Genomic DNA, 19,259 nt, shown 5'->3' on the forward strand with positions numbered 1-19,259 from the left:
CAAGCCGCCTGCCCCCGCATGCCACATTCCCTCCTGGCTTTTCTCTTAAGGGGCCCCACTCAGGCACTTGAGGGTTAGATGAACACCCTTCGTTTTGTGCTCAAAACTAAGGACTGAGGGCCAGCCTCCAGACATCCCTACCAGTGCACAGATTTCCCCTAAGGCAGGTAGCAGGAGGAACGGAAGGCAAAGAAATGGCCATACCGTTTACTTGAGTGTTTCCTTATTAACAACAGTAATTACCATGAGCTCTGCTGCTGAGGACACCCTGCGGGTCACGTGCTTCATGGACATTCATCCTCACAACAACCCCTGGGAGGTGAGTTCTCTCCCTGTAACAGGCGAGGTTCAAGGCTTGGTAAGCAACTTGTGCAAAATCTCTCTGGGACAAAGCTGAGACTCTGACCTATGTCCCCACGTTCCAAGGCTATGCCATTACCTTCTGCACTTTGCTGTCTCCCAAAACTTCTACTGTCAGGAATTGACCCCAGACCCCCAGCAGGAAAGGCTAGGATTGTATTTCGGAAACAGGGCTACCGTCAAGCCTTAGCAACTGAGACATTGTCTCCTCCGTCTTGGCGTCCTGAGAACAGAGTTCAGTTCTGTCCCGTGCGGTGGCGGCGGAGCGTCAGGGACAACCCCCAGAACCCCAGAATCCAGCACAGCACCTGGCCCATCACAGGAATGCAGGTAGAGTGTTAAATGCATGAAAAAAACGGGACTTGAGATCATTGCCTCCTGACAAACTTTTTTCAAGGTACTGTCATTTTGATTTTACAGATGAAGGAAGCTTAAGCAAAAACGATCTGACGGTCTTTTATGTGCACACTAAGATGGTGAGGCCCTGGGCAGAGAAAGCCATGTCTAAGTTTCACCATGCTGTGTATGTAAATACAGCAATGTTTTACACGGCGCTGCAGTGGCGGTGGTCTTCAGGAGGGTCTGAGGTCTGCAGTTCGTCCAGCCCCAGAAAATGGGCATCGAGGAGCTCTCTAATATAGCCTCTTTTCTCTTCATACTAGAGCGCTGCACAAAAAGGAACCCCTTCCTCTGCCCCAGCTGTGAAATTAGGCTAGATCTCAAAGTAAGCATCACCTCCTCTGGGAAGCCTTCCCTGACCACCCCACCACGGGTTAGTGCCCCCCGCCTGTCCCCAGGACAGCTCTCTGCAGCCTGATCCAGCCAGTTCATTTACATCCCCTGAGGGCAGGGGCTCAGTCTCTCTCTCTCTCCAGCCGCCCCCCAACCCCGAGCACAGCGCCTGGCACACAGCAGGTGCTCAGTGTGTTTGTGGAATGAAGGCTGGCTCTGCCTTTCCCCGGATCTCCTCTGTCCATGAGTTGTCCTGTCACTGGGGCTGCTGGTCGGATGGCCCTTCCGGAATGTGCTTTTCCCAGGCCCCTGGCCCCCACTACTCACCCCCTCCAGTTCCGAGAGGAGCATGCGTGGAGACTGCCCCTCCGCCTGTTGCTCTCCCGAGTCACTGTGTGCCCCACAGTGTGCTGGAGTCGGTCGTTTGTTCTGTCTGCTCAGCCACTCCGGACAGTACTGATGGCCCCACTTGCCAAAGCTTACAAGACGCCAGCACTCGACATCCACTCTGGGCCTCCTCGAAACCGCTCCTACAGACGAGGAAACGGACACAGAGGACTCAGTACTTGCCCGGGGCCCCGCTGAGGCTCTGGAGGGTGAAGGAATGCACCAACACGAGTCTTAGAGGCTCTGGTGCTTTGCCACTTGTCTCTTTGGCTCCCATGATGCTGTGAATAGCTCAGGGAGCTACAGGAGCCAGGTGGCTTTGGGGGTTCCTGAGCCGAGAGAACAGGGAGCCAGGAGGAGGTGACCCCCGTGGAGAGCAGCTGCATGCACCCCTGCGTTACTCAGTAACCCAAGCCTCGGTCCCCACAGACCGCCAGGCCCCGCCAGCCTGGGGCAGGCAGCCCATGGCAGTCCCCTTGGCCACCCTCCAGGCGCCCAGCTGGCCACGGGTGGGAACTGGAGAAGGGAGGTCCGAGATGGGACAGACCCCCAGGCAGCAGGATGGACGCTGGTAGCAGACTCAGGGGCCCCTCGGGGGTGGTGTAGGTGGAGGGAGGATTGAGAAACAGAGCCCCCCCCCCTTCCACCAGAGCTTCCAGGCCCAGAGGAGGCAGGGGCCCTGACGTCACTTGGATGGAGCCTCTTCTTTCTGGGTAGTGGGCCAGGGGAGTCCTCACAGGTGGAGGCCTGTCAGGGGGGCCCTCAGAAGGGGAGGTCTGTCAGGATCTTGCCCTCTGCTGGGCCAGGGGTGGTAGTACCAAGCTGGTACCACTAGTTGTTAAAATATAATGATCTTTCCATACAGGTTGGCAAACAGATGTTGCCCAGATGTCTACTCTCCACAGGCTGGCCCACCTATTCTGGCCCTTCTGGGGGTTCCCTCTAGACCTCCCGACATCCAGTAGATCCAGTGGAGGTCCCTCTCGACCTCCAGGACCCACTGGACCCCCCTGAGTTATGCATGTTGATTAGAATCTCGGGTCATAGACCCAGGCCCTGGCCCAAGGTTGGTAGTAAGTGAATAGTTGTTGGATGCATGAATGAACCAGCAGAGGAGGGGGAATCCGAGATCCAGAGGCACTCAGAAACTAAGAGAGACAAGTGAGACAGAGAGGGGAGAGGCTCCCAGAAGATGCTGGGAGGGCCCAGCCCACTCCTCCTTGCTCTCCCTGGTTCTGCAGCTTATGAGGGCTCTTCCCCTTGTAGGGCCTGTCCAGACCCTGCCTGGACAACCCAGAGTAGCCCCCACTCCCAGACAGTGCCCAGGAAGCAAGCCGCATCCCTGGGGCAGAAGGCTGGGCCTGGGAGCATACCCCAGATGAATTGTCGAAGAATTATTACCCAAAGGCTGCTGACCAGACATCTCCCACCCACCCCCAACCCCTGCAGAAGGAGCTAGAAAACAGCCTTCCTGCTGACCAAGTAGTGACAGAGAGCCTCTGGGCCAAGGGCCAGGGGCCACTGAAGGCCAGAGAGCCTGCTTGGCCTGCTGGGAGCCGTACCACAGAGGCTGACCCCTGCCCTTCCAGGCCTGCTTGGCTGGGCACTGACTTAGTTCAGGAAGCTAGACACCTAGAATCCAGCTGTCCCCCAGAGTCCACGCTAGGCTGGAGGCTAAAACCCATGGCAGGAAGGGGAGAGGAGATGAACTGCACAAAAGGCAGAAAGGGAAGCAAGGAGGAGGGTCAGGGACTGCACTGTCACCCCTGTCCCTGCACATTGCTGGCAGGAGCCCCACTTTGCATCTGCTCTGGGGGGTGGCTGGTCGCTGTGAGCCTAGACCACATCCTCTGGGAATGGTAGCTCTTCCTTCACACAGGGGTCTGGTACTTCTTTGCAAACACTGAGAAGCCCCTCCCACACAACAGCCCCCTCAGAGTAGGCTGGGCAGCAGGGTGGACGGAGGGCTTCCCCTCCCACCAGCCCCATTGAGACACCCCTCAGCTTTTCTTCTTTGAAGCCCCTTGTGGCCCACCGGTGTCAGAACCAATAGTGCCAGGGTCTTCCACCCGTGAGAGCCCTCCAGGGGCCCCGCACCCACGGGGTAGAGGCCACGTGCCTCAGCAGCACCTTCAAGGCCTTTCTAGACTCCCCCCCTCCCCAGCTTCAGTCCCTGAACACACTGGACACTCCCATGGCAGGCTTCTGTCTTTGCAGGTCCCCTTTTGAAATGTCCCCTCCTCCTTCATTGCTTGTCCAATTTCTAGGTTGTCCTTCTAGACTGCCTGCAGACATGACCTCCCAGGAAGCAGCTCATATCTGTGCCCACCTTGATCCCCGCTGCCATGGGTTCTGTTGCCTCTCCTCCTGGGCCCCCGTGGCCTCTGTACTTCCTAAGGTCACACATTCACCCCACTGCGAATTCAGTTCCCTCCTAGGTGTTGGTCTGCCAACTGCACAGTGGCTCCTGGAGGGAGGGGTCATATGGTTCATCTCCAAAGCCTGGCTCTCAGTAGGTGTCAGTCTGTGTCCTCACCGTCTCTCTTCCTGGACCCCGGCCGATGTAGACCTTGCTCATGTTGCAGGTGGCTCCTGACTCGGGGCCGAGAAGACCCTTCTCCATCCAGCTTCCTTTCTTTCCAGCTGCTGAGGCAGGCCAGGTCTCCTCATATCCACGCAGGCGCGCAGGGAGCCCAGCTGTCAGCCTGGCCAGCTGCTGGGCGTGCTGGGGTGCAGACAAGGGTGGGAGGCCTAGGAGGCTTGGGGCCCAGGGGAGAGACTCTGCTGCTGAGGCCGGGTTAATCATCAATGCCTGGACAGCGCCTCTTTTTTTTTTTTTTTAAGATTTATTTATTTAATTGACAGAGAGAGAGAGAGAGAGACAGCGAGAGAGGGAACACAAGCAGGGGGAGGGTCAGAGGGAGAAGCAGGCTTCCCGCCGAGCAGGGAGCCCGATGTGGGGCTCGATCCCAGGACCCTGAGATCATGACCTGAGCTGAAGGCAGTCGCTTAAACAACTGAGCCACCCAGGCGCCCCTGGACAGCGCCTCTTTACCTCCATTCTCCTCCGTCTGGCTTTTTCAGTTGGGAAAAGATTGAGTAATCCCTCAACTGTCTCTGGTGTTAACCCTGGAGGGGGCCAGGCCCACGCCTTAAAGGGCCTCTTATTCCTTGGGAAACACTCTCTAAACTAACACCACGTTTGAGGGGCAGGGTCCTCCCCCATCCCCCCCATTCTCACCAGGTCCCTCAGCTGTGCCCCATCAGGGCAGGTCACAGGCCATCTCCAAGGACCTGTCCCAACCCGAACAGCGCGAGGCGCACCTGGGCCAAGGGAGACAGGACCTGGGGGTCCTGACGCCCCCTCCCCGCCCGGCCCTTGCCCCACCTCAGGCCTTGGGCCCAGGCCTTCGCCGCCCTGGTTCCGCACCTGCCGGGGCTCGGGCTTCGAGCTGCGGCGGTACTGAGCCTTGGCGTGGGCTTCCGTCCGGCTCCGGGGGGCGGGGCCTGGCTCTGGGGGCGGGGCTGAGCCTCGGCGCGGGGCTGGGTTTGGCTCTGGTGGGCGGGGCCTGGCTCCGGGGGAACCTGCCCGCCTTGCGGGGGAGTGTCTGCCCTGTGCGCCCGAGCCCCAGCCGGAGCCCGAGCCGGAGTCGGAGCCGGGGACTGGAAGCCCCTGTCCATGGCCGGGTCCCCCCGCCGCGCCACGGGCCGGCGACTCCAGCTGCCCCTGCTGTGCCTCCTCCTCCAGGGCGCCACCGCCATCCTCTTTGCGGTCTTCGTCCGCTACAACCGCGAAACCGACGCCGCCCTCTGGCACTGGGGCAACCACAGTAACGCGGACAATGAATTTTACTTTCGCTACCCAAGTGAGTGCGGGTGAGGGCGCGGGGAGCAAAGAGCCCGAGGTCCGCGGTGTCTCGGGCGTCTGTATCTACCCCAGGAGGGCAACCCTCTGGCTCCGGGAGGAAGGTGACCCAGATTTATAATAACAGCCTTTCTCGGTGTCTGCGGTGTCCCAGGCATTGTGCTGAGGGCGGCACATGCATTATCTCATTTAGTCCATGAAGTAGACAAAGATGGGGAAACCCAGCCTCGAGGAGACTACGTGGCTGGTTAAGGTTCGGGCTGTCCAAGTTGAGGGAGCTGGGATTCAAAACCAGATCTGAGCTTTTAAGTGCTCCCCGTCTCGCCTCCCCGTTGGCCTAATTGAGCTTTGCAGGGCTGTTCCAGAGACTGCCTTTCCAGGGCCTCCACCCTGATCACAGGAAAGAGAATCCTCCCTGGCAAGGGAGGTAGGGAGTGGTGTGCAGGAGGTGGTAATGGCAGGTGCTCGCTCTGAAGGCAGCCAAGACTCGTGACACTCAGGCATTTCCTCCCCAGCCACTCAAAACGGGCCCTTCCAGAGTCAGAGTCCGAGCTCAGCCGCAGAGCTTCAGCCCCCAGTCCTGAGAAGGAAGCATGGCAGGGCCATTAGCCCACTTCCTCCGGGAGGAAGCTGAGGCTCAGAGGGCTTGTGACTTGCTCATGATCGCCCACCAGGTGAATGACAGAACAGGGACTAGGACTCAAGCATCCCAAGCAACATCCCCTGCTGGGGACAGAGCCTCTCACAAGAGATTGGGGCCCCCCCTCTTGCAGCTCAGGCCCTGAGCAGCTGGGACCAAAGATACCAGATCTCTAGACTTCATCACCACTCCTGGGCACGGCTTCTCTCAGCCTCAGTGTTCCGCATCAGGGCAATGGGGAGAAGGATGCCTCAGTTTGAGGGATGTACATTCAAACAAGGCCCAGAGTGTGAGTCTCCTATAAAACTCCAGGTTGTCATTACCCTGCTTTTCATACGCTGAGCTGGTGGCAGGCTGCCCCCACCTGACCCTCTCCCAGTCTCAACCCCGACACAATGAGGTTCCTGATGCTGAGGACATAGAGGGTGAGAGGCACTGGGCCTGAGCAAGAAGTGCCAGACTGCCAGACCTCCAGACCCGCAGGCCCCCAGCTGTCCTCGGCAGAGGGTCTGCAGCTCCTCCTTCCCATGTTTCACGTCAGCCCTGTCTGCACAAGGTGAGCCACAGAGGCTGGGATGGCAGACTCCCAGGGGGTGCATTTGTCCAGACAGGTAGAGAGTTGGGAGGGAACAGCCCCCAGGCTGAGAGAAGTAAGCTCTTGTCCAAGGGTCTGACCTGGCTGCCCGCCAGGACCCCGCATTTGCTCCTCCCCTGGGCCTCACTCAAGGCCTCGACGCCCTGCTTGTCTCAAGGTTCCCCCCGAAACGCCCCAGCCTGTCGCCCCTCTGCTGCAGCGGGGGGGGGGGGCTCTCCTGGGACACACAGCTCTCCCTGGGCTGCAGGAAAGGGAATGGAGTGGGGATCTTACCTCTTTGCTGCCCTAGGTTTCTATCCCTGTGGACTTGGGACCCTGGTGTGGGGGAAGGTCGGGGCGGAGGGAAGCTCCCCTCTGGAGCCTGGGGCTTTGATGAGCCGGGTCTTCCCCTGCCCCTGAGTCCAGGGGAAGGGGTCAGGGCCAGAGGGAGGTGTAGCCACGGCCCTTTGGTTCGGGAGATGAAAGGAGTTCTGCAGCTGGTGTTGAGCTGTGGGACTAGCCAGTGCCAAGGACATGGCTGCTCTGAGGCTCTGTCTGGCCTCTCACTGCAGGAAGGGCCCTCAAAGCCCGTCTGGTCCACTCCCCTCAGGTGTGGAGAGATGGCCAGAGAGGTCATGGGGCTAGCCAGCTAGCCAGGCTAGAGCCAGGGCTCTTGGCTGCCCAGCTGCGCAAGCCCCTCCTGTCCCATGAGGCTAGTCATGGAAAATAAGAAAGAGGAGAAAAGACAGGTTGATGGGACACAGCAGCAACCATGAGAAAGAGTCTAAGAAAGCAGTATGGACGGGTCCTGTGTCACACACCTCTGAGACCTTACCTTCGGGGACAGGGGTTTCGGAATCAGGATCTAACTGGAAGACGTGGGGGAGGGGGTGTGACCTCTAATAGGAGAATAGGGCAGGAGGGAGCAGAGTGTGAGAGGAGGCAGCCTCCCCAGCTCACCATTCCCTTTTCTCTGCTCCTCATGTTTATAGCCCCACTTTACAGATGAGGAAACCAGGGCTCAGGAGGTTAAGTGGCTTGTCCGTGGCCACGCAATCCAGCGGTTTTTTTTTTTTTTTTTTTAGATTTTATCTATTTATTTGACAGAGAGAGACACAGCGAGAGAGGGAACACAAGCAGGGGGAGTGGGAGAGGGAGAAGCAGGCTTCCCGCGGAGCGGGGAGCCCGATGCGGGGCTCGATCCCAGGACCCCGGGATCACGACCTGAGCCGAAGGCAGACGCTTAACGACTGAGCCACCCAGTCGCCCCACCCACAATCCAGCTTTAACGGTCCCCTTGTTCCTTGTTATTTTGTTCAGGAGCCATCCAGTGGGTCAGGGAGAGGCAGTAGGGAAGGAGGGAGGGTAATGGGTATCTCTAGGGGACTTTTATCTTCTCTCCAACCAGAGGTGCTTAGGTTTGGTGGCCACAGCCGATGGACAGTCTGCAGAATGTTCCCCAGTGAAGGAGATTTCTTAGTGTTTAGACTCCCCCAGTTGAAAGGTCAAGGGACTGAGTTTTGATTGAAAACAAGCCCAGGGTGGGAGATGTAAATATTATTGCCACTTAAGACAAGCTCTGGGGCAGTTTCTGCACGTCAGGGGCACAGAGCCCGGCAACCCAGCCGCCTTTGCTGTCCTGCTGTCCTTGGACAAAAGAACTTTACTGTTTGCACAAGAAGAAAAGAAGCCAGACAGTGAGGCCTCAAAGAACTTAGGTTGCAGGCTGACTTATAGGTGATGCTTCTTTTCTCTTGGGTTTTAAGATCTGAGAGGGAAGAGAGAGCTGGGTGATTCGGGAGTGCACAGGGCTGGAGAAGTGGCACGGTGTTGGGGACTTTTAGCAAGGCCAGTGGGCCTCCAGACCCTTACCCCCCATGGCAGCTGGGGGGGGGCAACTGAGCTGCAGACCCCCGCTTCCAGCACCCACCCAACCCTCTGCCAGGGGCTTGCAAACCCGTTCCCAGTCAGCCCACACCCAGCACAAAAAAGCAAAAAAAGTTTGCATCTCTCGAAGTTATGGGTCACATTCTACGGTTCAATAATACATTTTTGGCCTGTCGGTGCTTCTTCAGATGAAACAAAAAGGTGACCATAATTTTTTCCCCTTTATGATCTGCCTCTTTCTACAAGAGGTTTGAGGTCATTTACAACAAAAACGTGACGAGTACGAGAAAAGAAAAGCAGGGAAGCAGAACATAAATAATGAAGAACAGTGATTAGTAAGTGCCTCAGTCGTCCCAGCTGCGAGGCCAGTGTGGCTCCGAGCTTCCAGGCAGCCAAGAGAAAAGGGAAGTATGATCAATCATGTGTTCTCATCAGAGGCTAGGAAGGCTCGTGTGAGTGGTTCCCTGGGTCCCTGAGGTCTGTGTTGCACGCTCCATGAGGGCAGGGACAGGGGCTGCTGTGACAGCCGTGTCCCCAGAGCCTGGCACTCCAGGTCCTGGTAAAGTTCCGTTGCAGGAATGCAGGGAAAGCCGCTGGGTTTCCTGGGGCAAGTGACATTTGCCAGCACTAAGTTCCAAGAGAAATTTCTCACGCGGAACTATAAAAGGGGGGTTTAGGGTCAGAGTTGACCCTGTTTCTCAATAGCTTATTTACACTGTGACTTCTGACAGCACTCATGAGACTCCTTCTCTAGCATTTCTCAGTTAAAGCCAAAGATACAGCACGGAATTACTCTAGGCAGAGCTCACAGGGCCAGGCGGGCTGAGGGTCTCACTAGGTCACGTCTCAAACCCTATTTACACGGCGGCTGGGGGAGGGGTGCAGAACACACGGATACTGAAGCGAACTCCTTGTATGTATCTCATTTCCAGCATCACCGTAGATGATTTGTATTAGCCTCGTCTATCACGCATGCATCACAGAAAGCAAACAGAAAGGCTATAGTCTCCCTGTCCAGGAACCTCACTGACACTTAAAAAAATTCAACTAATTCGTCTATAAAATTAACATATTCAGATTATAGAAAGAAATGCACGGAAAAGCGGAACCCTCCTTCCCCAAGCCTCTATATCGCACAAATCCAGGGGTCGCCAATAGCTTGGTGTGCCCGCAGCACCCCACCCCCACCGCTCCGTTCCGTTCCTGTCCCCAAGGAAATCCCTGTTCACAATTAGAGCTATTTCCAAAAATAAGTAAATAAATAAATAAAGCTATTTCATAAATTATTTTTAAAAAGTTTAAAATCCTCAAAATGGAGAGGTACGGGGGCGCCTGGGTGGCTCAGTTGGTTAAGCGACTGCCTTCGGCTCGGGTCATGATCCCAGGGTCCTGGGATCGAGCCCCACATCGGGCTCCCTGCTCCGCGGGGAGCCTGCTTCTCCCTCTGACCCTCCCCCTGCTCGTGTTACCTCTCTCGCTGTGTCTCTCTCTCTGCCAAGTAAATAAATAAAATCTTAAAAAAAAAAATGGAGAGGTACGGATTCTGAAGTCTGAGGGATGGAGATTAGACGTGGAGGAGGACTATCCAGCAGAAAGGGAAAATTGGACCAAGCCTGAAGGGGGAGATGATTTGGAGCTTGGAGGGGCAGGGACCGCAGCAGGAGAGAGCTCGGGCAGGACTGCCTGCCAGGCAGGTGTAGGAGACCCAAGGACACGCCAGAGAAGAGAGCAGAAGCCTCGGCTCCAACACGGGGACAGCAGAGAGGGTCTGGGTCCCACTGCTCCGAGCCGGCCAGCTCTGCACGGGCGACCCAGGCTGGGAGGCCCTGCCGCAGCTGGGGAGTTTCAGAGGCTCAGCTCCAGCCTCCAGGCGGCCCTAGCTGGTGAGAGTTTCCCCCCCTCCCAGCCCCAGCAGGGTGGCTGATGGGATGGGTGGAGGCCGGAGCAGCCCCGAATGTCCCCTGCAGGTTTCCAGGATGTGCACGTTATGGTCTTCGTGGGCTTCGGCTTCCTCATGGCCTTCCTGCAGCGTTATGGCTTCAGCAGTGTGGGCTTCACCTTCCTCCTGGCCGCCTTTGCCCTACAGTGGTCCACGCTCGTCCAGGGCTTCTTTCACTCCATGCACGGGGGCCACATCCATGTTGGCGTGGAGAGGTGGGCAGCGGTGGCCTCCCCGGCTCCTCCCCTGCCCTGGGCTAGCTGGGAGGCCCCTGCCCGGTGGGGGGAGCCAGCCCCAGCCCTGTCCGTCAGCTCCCTGACCTGCAGGGGATGTGTCCCAGGTGCGGCCTGTTCCCGCGGCTGCCCACACACTCAGCCACACCTGCCCGTCTCTTTAAGCCCCTTCTTACCCAAGAGCTGTTGGGCGGATGGACAGCTTCCTGGAAAAGGACGGGGTTCAGAGGCGCTGGTGGTTCAGGATCTGGTTCTTCCGCCCCTGTGGGCTTTGCTCTCTATGTCACAGAACCTCCCTGAGAATGCTTTCCTCGTCCCCGAGCAAGACAATATGAGCCCTCCCTGCCTACCAGGGAAGGGCCCGGGCGCTGAGGCTCCCTGCCTCCTGCCCTGACCCAGCCCCAGCCCCAGCCCCGCAGAGTCACCCTCGCCCGCCCTTCTCACCCTTCCGTCCTGCCTCCCCAGCATGATCAACGCAGACTTCTGTGCCGGGGCTGTGCTCATCTCCTTTGGTGCCGTACTGGGCAAGACCGGGCCGGCTCAGCTGCTGCTCATGACCCTGCTGGAGACCGTGCTGTTTGGCATCAATGAGTTTGTGCTCCTCAGTCTCCTGGGGGTGAGTTGGGTGGGGCTGGGGTGAGGGTGGGGACCTTCAGGGCCAGGCCCCGAGCAGGGAGAGCATGGGGCCAGGGGGGAGGCGGAGGGCTGCTCCTCCACCTCCGCTCCGTGTCCCCAGGTGAAGGACGCAGGAGGCTCCATGACTATCCACACGTTCGGGGCCTACTTCGGGCTGGTCCTCTCGCGGGTCCTCTACCGGCCCCAGCTGGAGAAAAGCAAGCATCTCCAGGGCTCCGTCTACCATTCCGACCTCTTTGCCATGATTGGTGAGGCCTGCCTGGGTGGGGGGCGGGGGCGGGGGTGCCAGAGAGGACCACCTCCAGGCGAGGTCTCAGGGTGCTGCCTATAGTCCTTGGGGTCCCAAGAGCCCCAGATCTGTGCTCATCATTGTCAGCAGTTTTTTTTTTGACAGGTTCTTGGAACTCAGCCCTGGAGTATGCACATGCCCCAGACCCGTTCCTGGGGGGGCCTTTCTGAACCAAGTCTGACTGCACCAATCCTTGCTTAAAACTCTTCAGCCCCCACCCCAAGTCAGAAGCCAGACTTAGCCGCCCCTGCCATTCTCCCCATCTCCTACCTCCAGGACTCTGCCCCTCTCACTGCCCCCCCCCCAGGCGATTTCCCAGAGGCCCCCGCAGGTCACTGCTGGGAGCAGTCGGGTCTGACCACCCCCACCACCTCTCTCTTCCAAGCATGTGCCCCTACCTGGGCCTCTGCCCCCCTCTCTGCCTTCACAAACGGGGCAGGAAAGGAAATTGAGATTTTATTTTTTCATAGGTGGTCCTGAATAATGACCAAAGTGCCCATTCCCACACTAAAAAGAGAGGCTGGTTTTGTATTTCTTGCTCACCTCCAGGTCTGTGGTGAAATGAGGTGGATGTTTTGGCTAGAAGTCCGGGGCTCCCCGAAGAAGGCGTGCTTCCCCAGGAGGCTTACACCCCAGCTCTCCTCTGTCCCCTCCTTCCAGGCAGGAAGCCCTGCCTCTTCCTCCCTCCCCCTGCTTGCCGCTCAGAGGACACACGTGTGAGTGTGCTGGATTCCACGGCAGGCCGTGGGGCCGCAGGGAGAAGTGATCTTGCACACCCAAGACCACTCAGGACAGCGGGGCAGTCTCCCAAGCCTCCCGACCCTATGGGGTCCCCAGCCTTCCCCTCACCTTGTCCCCTGGCTCCGCCCCACCCTCCGGGACTGGCCTGGGAACCCCACACGGGGAGGCAGGACATATGGACCTCGGGTTCTTCCCCCAGCATGCGCAGGACTGTCCATCGGGTGCCCCACAGACAGAGGCCCCCTCCTGCACCTTGTAGGGCCCACCTCCCCAGGGGGTGGGTGAGGCTTTAAAGCACATTATTTCCCTAATATGAATATCAAGTTCCCAGTTTGGTGCCTGACATGTAGCGCCCTTTGCCTGTTTTTCTTTCCTGTTCTGATGCTTAACAAGAAAATGTCAGCCATCTGTGGTCCTCAGGGGAGTGGCTCTTGTCTCAGTACCCCTGGTAGCAGCCCCTGGCTGGGTACTGCATGGCCGCTAGGCCATGGGCTGAGCGCTTCCTACACGTCACCCCACGCGGCCCCGGCTCTGGGGGGTGTTAGCCCCACGTCACGAGTGAGGACACCGAGCATGCTCAGGGGCAACCTGCTGCCTCTCACTCTGCCGGCCTGCCCCCCATTTAGGCACCATCTTCCTGTGGATCTTCTGGCCCAGCTTCAACTCTGCGCCCACCACGCTGGGGGACGGGCAGCACCGAACAGCCCTCAACACATACTACTCCCTGACGGCGAGCACCCTTGGCACTTTTGCCTTGTCGGCCCTGGTCGGGGAGCACGGACGGCTGGACATGGTAGGGGTGGAGGCTGAGGAAAGGCCGAGGGATGGGTCGGGGGAGGAGCGATCTGAGACCCAGCAAGGCCCATTTTCCAGGGGAACAGGACGCGGCACAGGCCCGGGGCCCAGGTGTGTGGGGTCCTCGCAGGAGGAGACCACAGGACAGCAGGAGAGTTAGAGATCAAATTGCAGAGGGACTTCCAGAGGCAGGAGATGCCGCTGTGGTGGACTGGGTGGGGCCCGACTGGGCGTGCGATCTGGAAGGGCCTCCCGTGCCCCCCGCCCCTGTGCTCCCCCAGGTCCACATCCAGAACGCCGCACTGGCCGGAGGGGTTGTGGTGGGGACAGCAGGTGAAATGATGCTGACACCCTTTGGGGCCCTGGCAGCTGGCTTCCTGGCTGGGACGGTCTCCACGCTGGGGTACAAGTTCCTCACGGTATAGACACCTCCCACGCCCTGGGCAGAGCAGGGGGTCCTCAGCGCCTTCCCTCCCACCTCTCCACCAGCTTGGGGGGGGCGGGGGGGAGGGGCACTCATGACTGTGTCCTGTCCTCCAGCCCATCCTTGAGGCGAAATTCAAAGTCCAAGACACATGTGGTGTCCACAACCTCCATGGCATGCCTGGGGTCCTGGGAGCCCTCCTGGGGGTCCTTGTGGCTGGGCTGGCCACCCATGAAGCTTACGGAGAAGGGTGAGTCCTCCCCATCCCTGACCCGCCCTGAGGTCATTACCCCCCAGGGTGACCTCCCTCCCTCTCTTCCTCCTTTTGTGGACCAACACAAAAAGCAGTGTCTATTTTCATTCCTTCGTTCATGGATAAGGACAGGAAGAGATAATGACCCTTAGGATCAGTTTGCACATCGGGGGTCGGAGGAGAGGGCAGGCAAAAGTAATCCTCAGACTGAGTCTTGAAAAGCGTTTGGGTGTCTGCGGGCCCATGAGGGTGAAAGGGTGTTCTGGGCTCCCGTGAGTCCTTTGGCCGCTGCACGAGGTAGTGCAGTGCGCTGGCGGGCTGACCTGGTGCTCCAGCCACGGGTCCGCAGCTACCCCCTCTCCCTGCAGCCTAGACAGCGTGTTTCCGCTCGTTGCCGTGGGCCAGCGCACCGCCACGTCGCAGGCCATGCACCAGCTCTTCGGGCTGTTTGTCACACTGACGTTTGCTTCTGTGGGGGGGGGCCTCGGAGGTGAGTGACCTTGGCTTGGGGCGGGGGCTGGCAGGAGCTCCGGGGACGCAGAAGACAGAGGAGCGTGTTGGGGGGGAGGGAAGGGCCACCGGATCCCACCTCCCTGACGTTCATTTGCTCACATAATCATTGAGCACCTGCCTTGTGCCAGGTGTGGGCTGGGGTTGTAGAGTTCAGGGGTAACCTCGTCTGGAAGTGGGCACCTGTTCCCTCTGGTGCCCAGAGGAGGGCGGGGCGCCCTAGGGGCTGAGCAGGGTCCCTCTCGGGATCTTGGCTTCCCTGTACTGCCCACTCCACCCACCAGAGGGCAGCCCGACCTCAGGCTGAGGCTCTGAAGGGGCCGCCGAGCTCGGGTTCCTGGTAGGTGCCGGCTGGGGGCGGGGCGGGGACGGGAACACAGATCCGTCCACCCACACAGACTGCCCACTGATGCCCGGTCGGACAGTCCTTCCCGGTGTCTGGCCTCGCTCCTTGGGGCCTTCAAAATAAAACCTGCGGTTCAGTGTGCCCACCCCTCCCTGCTCCTCCCCCCAGATTCTCATTCCCCAACAGGATTGGATTCGTTCCCTCTTGTAATTCCTTATTTACTCAATCAACACCGTCTGCCCCCCTCCTGGGGAGGAGGCCACAGAAAGCTCAGGAACGGTGTTTGCGGCAGCATCACAAGTGGGCCCATGACTGTCTGTAGGAACCGGCGAGGCGCTGGACTTCTCTGGCCTCGTTTCCTTCACAGTGACCTGGGGGTCAGGTCCAACTTGCGGGGCTGCGGTGGGTGCTCAGGAAGGGACTTGCTGAGCCCTTGGCACAGGGCCCCGTGCACAGTAGATGCTCCCCAAATCCGGCTGTGCTCTGTCTGTGGCAGGTGTCCTTGGAGACCACATGCCTCCCAGCCCCTCCCCCTCCCCCTCCCCCCACCAGGGCTCCTGCTGAGGCTGCCCTTCCTGGGCTCCCCTCCGGACCCCCAGTGCTATGAGGACCAGGTTTACTGGGAGGTGAGCGTGCCTGCAGCCCCTCAGACCCGAGCCCTCCCTCCTGGCCTCCCCTTCTATGATCCCACCTGCCTCTTTCCTTTCTGCCCGCTCAGTCTCCTCTGGGGGACCCCTTACCCCCCCAGCTGTGGTCTTCAGCCCCCCGGGAGCTGCCCCTTCACCTGCTCCCCCACCCCTGCCCTCCAGGTGCCTGGGGAGCCTGAGGATGAAGCCCAGGGCCCCCTGAGGGCAGAGGAGCCAGACACCCGGGCCTAACTTGCTTCTAGCCCTCGAGAGAGGATGGTCTCCTTTAAGAAGATGGTACCGGCTACCAGAGGGAAGTTCCTTTCTAGAGGCCGTCCCTCCTGCTGCAAGAAAGGCTGAGTGTCTGCGGCTCTGGGGCCAGGGCGGTGGAAGGTGGGGAGATGGGGGGCCGCACCTGGCAGAGGTCGGGGGAGAACTCAGCCCCCCCCCCCACACCACCACCCCTCGGGGCCTGTTTAGCGAGGCATCCGACATGGCAGTTATAGCGAAGTGTGTGCCAGGCCCTGCAGTCGGGGTGATAAATACCACCCGTACCAAGGACTCCGACTTCTTTTTGTGCACTGGGAATGTGGGGAGTTCCTCTCTGGCTCTAACGCATAAAGTTGGAAACCTGGGGGGGGGCCAGGGGCCGGGGGGAAGGACCTCGGTGCCAACAAGCTTCCGCCTCACTGGGCACATGGCGCTCCCTCAAGAATGCCAAATTCTACCAGGTGGGTGCCCAGTCTGGGCTTGCTTGCCTCCAGGGACAGGGAGCTCATTCTCTCCCAGAAAGTCTGTCCTGGGACAGCCGCGCTGCTGGCGAGGTCCTCCTGCCCCAGAATGGCAGCTGCTCCCACTGCTGACTTGCGCGGGAGCCTGCAGGGGCCGAGAAGGGGAACAGGGGTTGTTTGCCACTGAGTCCCTGGAAGTAGCCAGCCTCCAGGCACGCCTTCTGCCCCTGTGAGTGTGAGGCGAGGGCAGTGGGAAGGGCCAGGAACCTGGCTGTGGGGGGGCGGGGGCAGGCCCTGGCCACCTGACGTCTTCTGGCCACCAGAGCGCGCTCCAGCCCCGGCGCAGGGCCCTCGGCCCTGACCCTCCGCCCTCTCCCCAATCCGGTGTCCTTCCCCCTGCTTCCGCTCTGCGGCCCAGCATTCCTGCCCTGGGCCTGGTTGAGTTCCCAGCCTCCCCCCGGATGGCAGGCAGGTTCTAGGGCTTCAGATCTTGTGCAGCAGAGAAGCACCCCCCACCAGCCTGACCTGCATCCCTCCAGGCTTCTGGCAGGAGCTGGGCCCCACCACAGACCTCTCCCTCAAGACCAACAGCCACTCAGACCTAGGGACGTGAGGGCTTGAGGTTCCTGGGGCCTGGCCCTGGGTCAAGGGCAGAGGGCACCCTCAGCAAGGAATCTTGGGGGACTGAGTTTGGCTGCGGAAGGAGGCCAAGCACTGAGCTGAGGGAAAGGGGAGAAACAGGGAGCACCCCGAGGGACAGGCGCTGCAGGGGACCCATCCCTGCCCACGAGGCCCATCGGCTTCCTCCTTCCTCCTGGGAGCCGCCCACGGCTGGCCGGGGTGGGTGTGTCGTGGGGAGGCCCCTGAGCTGGGGCAGAAGGGTGACTGCCTAGATGGCAATAGGGTCTCTTGTCCTGTCAGCCCCTGCGGGGCGGGGGGAGAGCCAAGGCCACATACCCCCCTCTGCCCCCTGGGGCCTCAGCCGCTAAACTGGAGCCCCACACACCCCCCAGCCCCCAGCAGTCCTCAAGGGGACCTGAAAACCTGTTAGGAAAGGGAGGCTCAGCGAAAGGACGAGCCCCTCGTGCCCCGGTTCAGTCTGGGCAGAATTGTGGCACGCTGCTGCCACATCTCCTCCAGGCTTCAAAGTATGGCCTGCTCTATCCCAGCCACTGCTCCCCGCTCAGTGGAGGAGGGCTTCCTGGAGGAAGGGACAACTGAGCCCCTCTCTGGGGGAAGGCAGCTAGCCAGCCATCTTCCAAGGGAGAAACTGTGGGGTGGCCCACCCAGAGGTCCCTGAGAATGGAGGAGCAGGGTGGGGACCGCACCGCAACAGCACCCTGGGACAGAGGGTTCCAAGCTCCATCACCCCCACAGAGCCGCCCATGGTCTGGAGACAGTGCTGAGCTTGGCTCAGGGGACTCAGTCCAGGGCTGAGCTTTCCCGAGCCAGAGGCCTGGTTTGTCATTGCTTTTCCCCCTCTCCCTCCGGTACTGGGTCCTGAGCGCCCAGCAAGCTGCTGGGCACCCTACAGACTGCCATGAAGCCAGCCATCACCTGCGGTTTGGGGATGGGGGCAGGAGGGGGATGGGAGATGGGAGTGATGGGGAACGGGGTGATGGTACCATCACTGCTGTCAAGCGGGGAGCTCAGAGGGCAGGAAAATACAGGTGTCCCTGGAGCCCCTCCTCCATCTTCCCTACAGCCCGGCTCAGCACCGCTGGTCCTCGGCACGGTGGCCCATCCATTCAGGCTGGGTCAACAGGGTGACGATGAGCCGGTCAAGGAGACGGCAGGGACAGGGGCCAAGGGGGCTCTTTCCTCACCCCTTCAGGACAATGAGGCCTCTGCCCCTCAGGAACAGCCCCTCTGATCACCACCATTATTACTCTCAATGCAGCACAATCAGATGCTTGTCCACTCATGAACTCTGTCCAGCCCCAGCGCCTGAGCTCTGGGGACAATGATGGACGAGGACATGGGGCCCTCGCTCTCCTCCAGGGCCCCACCGATGGGGGAGACGGGCGGCACTGAGGTCAGCGTGGAAGCCCGCAGGGAACTGAGGGAAGGGTTTCTGGAAGTGGCCACTGTTCTGTGTCAGCGGCAAGGGGGTACCTGCTAGGTTCCCGGGGTACCTCCGGGCCTCTGACCTCTGGAGGACCTGGCCTGAACCGCGCCGCCTGGGAAAGGCCTGAGCTGTGCCGTTGGGATTCACATCACGGCGCACGGCTCCGGCTCGGGGAGGAATTAGACACGGCCTGGGTGTCCGAAGCGGGGGTCGGTGGCTGCACCGGGGCAGACGGACTCGGCAGGCGCCCCGCCTCACCCCGATATTTCTCTCCCACCGTCAGGACCCCGACCCGCCGCCTCCCGGCTCTGCGCCCCGGCCCCTTTGTCTGGCCCTGCCGCCCGCCCCGCGCGCCCCGGCCCGTGCTCGCCGCCGCCAGCGCCGGCGGGAACAATGCGAGCCAATGTCTCGGGCGGGCGAGCCGGCTATGCAAATGCTAGTGGCCGTGAGAATTCCCCTCGGCGGCCGGCTTCCGCCGCCTGAAAGGGGCCGCAGCCACTGCACACGGAGCCGCCGTCCCCAGCGCCCTGGGACAGAGCACCATTGTCTCCAATGTCTGATCGCCAGCCCCAGCCCAAGGCAGGGGTGCCCCAAACCTGTCCCCTCCATATCTACCCTTGCCCCAGAGGGGCTTAACTCAGGGGTCAAATCGAGGCAGGCCCCCAGCTTCCCTCCCCTGCTCACTAGCTTGGCCTGCAGGGGTGCCTTCCCTTGGAGGGTACACCTGGCCCCGTGGCTGGTGTTCTTCCCATTCTCCCGACCTGCCCACTGAGCCGCTCTCCCCTATCTCCATCCATTCTCTCACGTCACAGTGACCCAGTGGACTTGTACAGGTGTTCCTGGAGCTGATTCCTGTCCAGAGCCCCGAGGGAAATGCTGATGGTTTCCCCAAAGCAGGTTCCTGGACAGAGACACGCACAGGGGTCCTCTCTGACCCCCGAGCCCCAGGCCTAGTGCAGGCCTCCCTCTGCTGTTGCCACAGTTTGGGGCCCTGTCTGGCCTGGGAGAAAGGTGCACCATGGCAGGACTGAAAGAAACTTGTCTGATGACGGAGACGCAGTCCTCTCCCACAAGTGAAAGGGGTGCGCCCCTCTACCCCCAGCCCAGGGGCCTGTGTCCCGCTAACACACAGAACCGGTCAAACCCTGGATTGAAATGCTCGGACGGTGGGGGTGCCTGGCTGGCTCAGACTCTTGATCATGGGGTCTTGAGTTTGAACCCCA

The 19,259-nt window shown here is 60.2% G+C and overlaps 1 protein-coding gene across 2 annotated transcripts; it reads left to right on the forward strand.

The window, feature by feature from the left end:
- Positions 1–5,158: 5,158 nt before the first annotated feature.
- RHBG (Rh family B glycoprotein) lies at positions 5,159–15,500 on the forward strand. Of its 2 annotated transcripts, none has more exons than XM_028090213.2 (10): positions 5,159–5,345; positions 10,413–10,599; positions 11,083–11,233; positions 11,354–11,501; positions 12,910–13,076; positions 13,360–13,497; positions 13,619–13,752; positions 14,124–14,245; positions 15,164–15,237; positions 15,421–15,500. In XM_028090213.2, the coding sequence occupies exons 1-10, from the start codon at positions 5,159–5,161 to the stop codon at positions 15,487–15,489; spliced, it is 1,377 nt and encodes a 458-aa protein (XP_027946014.1). In that variant the 3' UTR covers positions 15,490–15,500. The 2 variants fall into 2 exon arrangements, with proteins under 2 accessions (XP_027946014.1, XP_087885257.1); XM_088029131.1 differs by having other exon boundaries at positions 15,373–15,489.
- Positions 15,501–19,259: the final 3,759 nt, after the last annotated feature.

This window comes from Eumetopias jubatus, unplaced genomic scaffold (genome assembly GCF_037043125.1).
Source record: "Eumetopias jubatus isolate StellerSeaLion01/CBP00866 unplaced genomic scaffold, mEumJub1_p1.0 scaffold_12, whole genome shotgun sequence".
NCBI classification, from domain to species: domain Eukaryota; kingdom Metazoa; phylum Chordata; class Mammalia; order Carnivora; family Otariidae; genus Eumetopias; species Eumetopias jubatus.